This window comes from Myotis brandtii, unplaced genomic scaffold, assembly GCF_000412655.1.
Source record: "Myotis brandtii unplaced genomic scaffold, ASM41265v1 scaffold934, whole genome shotgun sequence".
NCBI lineage: Eukaryota > Metazoa > Chordata > Mammalia > Chiroptera > Vespertilionidae > Myotis > Myotis brandtii.
In genome coordinates this window covers 411,303-419,108 of record NW_005371854.1, presented here as the reverse complement: position 1 = coordinate 419,108, position 7,806 = coordinate 411,303, and the positions used below count along the sequence as shown (strand labels likewise).

The following is a 7,806-nucleotide window of genomic DNA, read 5'->3' as shown; positions in this document are numbered from 1 at the left end:
CCCCCTGCCGGCCTGGTTGCCCCACGCAGCCTGCTGTTCAGTAGTTTGGTTGTCCCTCACTAACCCGGGGTGCTGGTGAATGGGGTTCCTGGCTGGGAGGCCACTGATAGCAAGCTATCCAACGGCCGATTCTGTGAGGAATGGGGCTCCCTCCTTCCTCCTGTCGGGGTCCAGTTTGAAGGCCGGCCACGCCCTCTGTTGGGCCAGACCCAGAGTTCTACCACACCCTGGCCTCCACCTTGGCAACCCAGGACTGACTGCCGCTGGGTGCTCCTGGCACTCTGAGGGTAGGTTTTCCTCCAGGCCTTGCTGGAAACAGCTCGGGGAGGGCACCTCAGGGCTGGTGGGACTGATGGAAGTGGGGGGGTGGCATGGAGGCAGTGCCTGCGCTTCTGATCACTTGCACACTGTGTTTTATATCACAGCATGTGGCAGCGGCTGTGAAGGTTGCCACAGCAACCCAGCGCTGACTGCAGGACTGACTTCTGGTTGGTCGAGCCTTCGGTCGTTACTGGTCGTTATGGACCCAGGGTTTTTATATTTTAGGATAATAGTAGAGTACTTTATCAGCTTCTGAATTTCAATCATGTTTAACAAAACTATCAATCACAATGACTTGACAAAAACTGATGCTGTATAATAAACATGTCAAAATCATGGCCCATGGGCCGCATGCGTCCCACAACAAATATTTTTGCAGCCCAGCCAATATAATGGTATGTAAGAAATGTTTTAATAAAATTTCATAACTTAATTTTTACAATATCCTGTTACACATAATTATTAATAACAAACTACAACATTTGCTAATGACTGATTACTATAATCGTGTTGCATTCATTCCCCTTACGCGCAGGCACATCATTTCTCTCCAATAATACTAGCAGCGAATATTTTAGCAGCTGACTGCCACGTCATTAGTCTTGTACTGACTTGTTTGGTGTGTGCAACAGAAAATATTTTGCTTTCAGAGAAGAAAAAAGGTTTAGTAGTAGTGTTACACTTACTGATTTGTGCAGTTATTCAGTGTCTGGTAAGTTAATGTTCAAGAAAATATATTAATTTTCATTAAAAAGTTCTATTATTTTATGTTAACAATCACTCATTTATTTCAGCCCTTTGTATTCAGCATGTCTCTATCGAAATAAACCTACGTTTCTATGAAAATTGAAGCTTTTGTTTTTTTGCAGCCCACATAAACTTAAACCTTGTTTATTTGGCCCATGTTAGCCTGAGTTTGACATGCTTGCTGTATAACTTATTTTTCTTTTAAAAATCAGGGGGACCAACAACTTCCTAATTACTAATTTCTTAAACAGCCAATTTAAATAATTTACCAGTGTATTTGACATTTTGTTACCTTGTTAAGTTTAGATGCCAGGGGATCTGCTGCCTCTTTCCTCTGTGTGTTACCCATTGCAGCCAGCAAACTCAGCTGAAACTGATCTTCCTTGCAGTTCATTTCATTCTTAGCAGTTAGTTGCATGAAGGAAATGGGGTCATCAGGCTGTACTGTCACATTCCTCTTTTCAGATTCTTTCTGTGTTGAGAAAACAAACACGTTTCTCTTTAATTGGAAAGAAAGATAGCTTTTCATAGGCCTTTATGAGGAGTGAATTAAAAAAAAAAAAAGCCACAAAGGACTTTTATGACTTTATCATATATACCTTACCTTTTGGGATAATTTCTCTTCTTCGAGTTTAGCAGATAACATGTGTGAAAGGGATTGTCTGCATTCCTTATTGAAAATGTCATTCATTAAAGGCGAACATTCAGACAAGACCTTGAGGCACAGGGAAATTCGATCTACATCATCATCTGTAATTGGCTTCTTAGGAAGAGAGGATTTTCCCAAATGAAGGATAGTGGCCATGAGCAACATAGCCTCAGCGACAAAAGACTAGAAAAGTAGAGAAATGGATTATTTATCGTCATGTTTCTGTAACTGCAATAATGTCACTTTTTATAACTCACAATCTAATAAAACTTTCACTTCACTTGAATAAGATTTCAAATCTTTTGGATTTTATCTCCATCTTTTTTGCATCCTACTTTTTCCTTTCTATGCTAGCTGCCACCCTCTAAAACCTTCATTAAGCCCCAACTAAAAGACAGCAACCACTTTTTAATTGTCTTGCCTTACTCTAACTGCCCCACATACCAATGCTTTCTTTTTAAAATTCCAACAATAGAAAAGTTAAAAGAATGATACATTTCACAAATAGTTAACTTTCTGCCATATTTGTTTTCTGATTTTACTCATATATGTGCACTTATTTTTTTAGGTAAACACATGAAAGTAAGATTCTTCACCTCCTAAGTCAGTGAGGCGAACCTATGACACGCGTGTCAGAGGTGACACGTGAACTCATTTTTTTGGTTGATTTTTCTTTGTTAAATGGCATTTAAATATATAAAATAAATATCAAAAATATAAATCTTTGTTTTACTATGGTTGCAAATATCAAAACATTTCTATATGTGACACGGCACCAGAGTTAAGTTAGGGTTTTTCAAAATGCTGACACGCCGAGCTCAAAAGGTTCACCATCACTGTCCTAAGTACTAAGTAATAAGAGAATCAGAACAGCTTCTTATATAACTGTTATATCATTATCACTCCTGAGAAATGAAACAATCCCAAAATATATCTACTATATACTCTAAATTGAAATAAATCTCTCTAATCTCACAAAAGATTTTCATTGTTTTTTAAATCCTGGATCAGCTTCATACATTTTATTTGGTTATTCTCCTTAGTCCCTTTGAATCTAGACCAGTCCCCGGCTTTTAGTATTGTTTTCCATCACAATGAGTTTTTTATTTATTGATTGATTTTCAAGAGAAAGAGGGAAGAAGGGGGGCAGGAAGGGAAAGAGGGAGAGACATCAATTTGTTGTTCCATTTATTGGTTGATTTTTGTATGTACCCTGACTGAGGATGCATTCATTGGTTGAGTCTTGTATGTGCCCTGACTGAGGATTGAACCTACATCCTTGGCGTATCGAGACGATGCTCTAACCAACTGAGCTACCTGGCCAGGTACATAATAACTTTTAAAAAGAGGCCAGGCCGCCCTGGCTGGTTTGGCCCAGTGGATAGAGCGTCAGCCTGCGGACTGATGTATGTGCCCTGACTGAGGATTGAACCTACATCCTTGGCGTATCGAGACGATGCTCTAACCAACTGAGCTACCTGGCCAGGTACATAATAACTTTTAAAAAGAGGCCAGGCCAGTTTTTTATAAAATGCTCCCCACTCTTGGTTAGATAATAGACAGGTGATGTTTTGTATTTCTTTTGTATTGCATCAGGAGGCACATATGTTAGGTTGTCCCATTAATGGGGACACTAAGTATGATCACCTGTTGTTGCTATCTTTTTAAAAAAATATATTTTATTGATTTTTTTACAGAGAGGAAGGGAGAGCGATAGAGAGTTAGAAACATCGATGCGAGAGAAACATCTATCAGCTGCCTCCTGCACACCTCCTACTGGGGATGTGCCCGTAATCAAGGTACATGCCCTTGACCGGAATCAAACCTGGGACCTTTCAGTCTGCAGGCCGATGCTCTATCCACTGAGCCAAACCGGTTAGGGCTGCTGCTGCTATCTTAATCCTTATTGTACATACACCAATCACTTCACTCTACCCGTGAATACCTTCAATGACTTCCCTAGGACTTTATTTTGAAGTCCATATGACTTAGCCTGCTATTCAAAGTCTTCGACAAAGTGAATCCAAAGTACCTTTTCAGTCTTATGTAGCATTAACCTGACACATAATCTATGTCATTGCCAAATTGTCTTTGGCTAAGTACTGATTTGCACACATACATGAAAAAACTACAAGAGGCCTTGGGAAAGAAGCTGAAAAATAAGTATAATAATCCATCCGGGATACTGTCACCAGAGGAGAGGAAAGAGGAGAGAACAGAAAAAAATAGAAGCACGAGCAAAGTAAAGATGAAGAAAACCACACGAAGGCATATCCTAACCAAATTACTGAAACCTGGTGATAAGGAGAAAAAAATCTAAAATCTGCCAGAGAAAACAGGACACATTCCATGCATCGGCGTAACAATGACAATGGCTTCTATCAAAATACCAGAAGACAATGGAGCAACATCTTGATGGTACCAAAAGAAAAAAATTCTTAACAGAAATCTATACCTTACAAAGACAACTTTCAAAAATGAAGTAGGCCTTTTCAGACAAACAAAAACTAAGAAAATTCACTACCAACATACCTGCGTTACAAGAAAAACCAAAGCAAATTCTTTAGGCAAAAGTTATATAATACAGAGAGAAACTCAGCTCTACACAAAAAAATGAAGAGCAATGGAAAAGGCATAAATGAAGGAGAGCTAGTGTGATGATAAACAACCAAACTTCCACCTGCCTTGTACCAAATGCAGCAAACTGCATGAACCAGATATGTTACTAGAAACCTGGCTCTCTCAGATGCCAGCAAATGCTCTCCCAACCTGCAGAACTAAAGCAGCCTTTCTATTTGAAGAAACCAAATTGGACCCTGAGACACAGAATCCCAGAGACTTTTAAAAAGCATAATTTAAATAATAGATGATTATTCTGTAACAAGACCTGAAAAAATAAATAATGCCCACAGAGTTGCAAAATAAATTATTGCCCATAAATCTAAACAAACAGATAAAAAAGAGACAATACACCTTGTAATTTGCCTGGTCCTCTAAATCTCATTAATGGCTCTTTTAATGATGAAAGTTAAAAAAAATCCTTTGAAAATCCCAAGTCTAAAATGAAAATGTCTAATTATATGTTGGCATAAGTAAATGAAGGAATGTAATGGACTGTTATGCAGCTATTAAATATTGTAATTATTACTAGAGGCCCGGTGCACAAGATTCGTCCACTGGGGGGGGGGGGGTTCCCTCAGACCAGCCTGCACCCTCTCGCAGTCCGGGAGACCTTGGGGGATGTCCGACTGACAGCTTAGGCCTGCTCCGCTGGGGAGTGAGCGGGCCTAAGCTGTCCGTCGGACATCCTTAGCGCTGCCATGGAGGCGGGAGAGGCTCCTGCCACCACCGCTGCGCTCGCCAGCCGTGAGCCTGGTTTCTGGCTGAGCAGTGCTCCCCATGTGGGAGTGCACTGACCACCAGGGACAGCTCCTGCATTGAGCTGGACCGGTCATTCTGCTGGTCAGTCAATTTGCATATTAGCCTTGTATTATATAGGATGATTAGGAAGGGTTTAGAATAACATGGGAAAATGTTATAATGTTAAGTGAAAGTGTGGTATTATAAAATGCGAAATGGTCACACTAGAGGAAAAAAGGTTTCACAGATAAAAGCCATATTAAACTCTTTCTGGAGGAAGGAAGAATTTTTGTTACTATATCTGGTAATGAAATTCCATCTTTTGATGTTTCTATCTCCACCACAATATTAACTAACAAGATTTGTACTTTATTGCGTAACCAGGAGTGATATTTTTCTTATTAGTTATTACCTCACTCCTATTTCTTTTAGCAATGTGAAAACATAAATGAACAAAAATAAAACCATTCACATGGTAAGTATGTGGGTAAATATAAGACTTTTTCTCATTTAAAAAAATCTTTAAAAGAAAATTGACTATTTCAGCAGGAGAACAGATAGAAGAATATTATATGGATAGCCTTAAAAACAAAGGAAATTCTGATACATGCTATCATATGGATAAAGCTTGAAGACATCATGCTAAGCAAAATAAGCCAGTCGCAAAAGGATAAATATTATATGATTCCATTTATATGAGATATATAGGATAGGCAAATTCAGAGAGGAAGAAAGTAGAACAGTGGTTCCCTATGGCTGGGAGTGGGGTATGGGGAAGTATTTATTGGGTACACTTTTAGTTTGGGATGATAAAAAGTTTTGGAAATGGAAAGTGGTAATGGCTGCTCAACAGTGTGAATGTACTTAATGCCACTGAACTGTACACTTGAAAATAGTTAAAATGGTAAATTTCACATTATGTATATTTTACCATAAAAAAAAATATCCAAAAAAAAAAAACGGGGGCACCTAGGAAGGTAATTGAACTTTTGCCCTGTTCCAAACTCTCAACTTCTTACTATTAGCTAAGTATGCCCTCTCCCTATCTAAGTCTGGACTCCAGATAAATAAGAAATGGTTGGGAAAAAAAATAGTGCATGCATATAAAAAAGATAACTAATGCAAAAATAACAAAAATGCAGCATAGGATTGATAATATGACATGTAAAAATAAAATGTAGAATAGTAGCACAAAGGATGGTAGTAGATGCTGGGGGAATGGAAGTATACTATTATTTTAAATGAGCACAAAGAATGGTCAGAAGCTATGATGAAGGTTATGAACTACAGAAATGGCAATATATTTAGGAGACATTTCTGGGATAAAATAGGCAATGACTGACTGGATGAAGATACTGGATAAAGGCTTATTCTTCATTGAGCCTTGACTAATTCTAGCAAACAGAAATGACTTCATAAACCCTTATATCTCTCCCACTGGACTAATCATAAGGTATTATTACTGTATTATTTAATCAATTTTACAATAACATTATATTACTGTGTCCATTTCCCCAATTAAATCACAGGATCTTTAGCATTCCCTTTTGGGTCCCTCACAGTTCAATGCATATAGTAGGCACTCAATGTTCACTTGTTGGGTAAATGTAGAATAAATGGACTTACATTTTGCTTTTTCTTCTCCTGAACCAAAGCTACATAGCGCAAAGCAATCTTGGTCAGAGTTGTGGCAAGGGAGGCGGCGACAAAGAAATCTCCATCCAGCAGGAATCCTCTCAGGGGAGGTCTGCAAAGCAATCAAGGGAAATGAAACCCAACAACTTCTTAAGCAGCATGCAGCTTTGGCATGACTCAATTAAGACTATTTAACACTCTCACTGCCATCCTTCAGTGGTAAGATCTCAACTACCTCCCTCCTTAGCTCTCAGAATGAAGCTAAAGGAAAAAAGAAAAAGAAAATAACACATGGATTTATACCTATCTTTAAATGACACAAGAAACAGCTGAATATAAAGAGAAAATGGGGAAGGGTGTATGTACTCGAGCTAATGAGCTACATTCAAATCCCAGCTTTTCTACAGTATTTATTTATTGTGTCCCTTTGGGGTGAATTACAAATGTCTTCAAGATTCAAATCCTTATTCTATAAAATGGGACAATAATGTACTTAATGGGTTGCTGTGAAGATTATATGAGGCAAACTACATAGCACAATGCCCAACACGTAATAAGCAATCATTAAAGTTTTAGGCATTATTTTCATCATCTTCACTATAAAATTAGAGTAAAATGAGGAAATCATCAAAATTTTATTCCATCAGTAAAAAGTAGAAAATTTTCCAAAATGTTTTCTAAAAGTTACAACTTAGCATTTTCTATATGAGTAAAATAATTTTAAGCAGAACACAGTTATTTCTATGAAAATACTTATAAAAAACAGAGGATTAAAACCATCAACATGATCCTGAGAGAACTTCCTTTTCCTTTCAAGTATCTTAAATGGCAAAGATTTCCATTTTGGCCCTAACTGGTTTGGCTCAGTGGATAGAGCAGCCGTGGGCAAACTACGGCCCGCGGGCTGGATCCGGCCTGTTTGAAATGAATAAAACTAAAAAAAAAAAGACCGTACCCTTTTATGTAATGATGTTTACTTTGAATTTATATTAGTTCACACAAACACTCCATCCATGCTTTTGTTCCGGCCCTCCGGTCCAGTTTAAGAACCCATTGTGGCCCTCAAGTCAAAAAGTTTGCCCACCCCTGGACTA

At 38.3% G+C, this 7,806-nt stretch overlaps 1 protein-coding gene across 1 annotated transcript in view; it reads right to left on the bottom strand.

Moving 5' to 3' along the window:
- The window catches only part of COPB1 (coatomer protein complex, subunit beta 1), a 36,903-nt gene that overhangs the window by 10,817 nt on the left and 18,280 nt on the right, over positions 1-7,806 (bottom strand). Inside the window, exons 12-14 of the mRNA XM_014533069.1 lie at positions 6,704-6,829; positions 1,673-1,900; positions 1,361-1,540 (exon numbers count right to left, since the gene is read on the bottom strand). Coding sequence (XP_014388555.1) covers positions 1,361-1,540; positions 1,673-1,900; positions 6,704-6,829 — 534 coding nt within the window. The remainder of the gene's footprint in view (positions 1-1,360; positions 1,541-1,672; positions 1,901-6,703; positions 6,830-7,806) is intronic.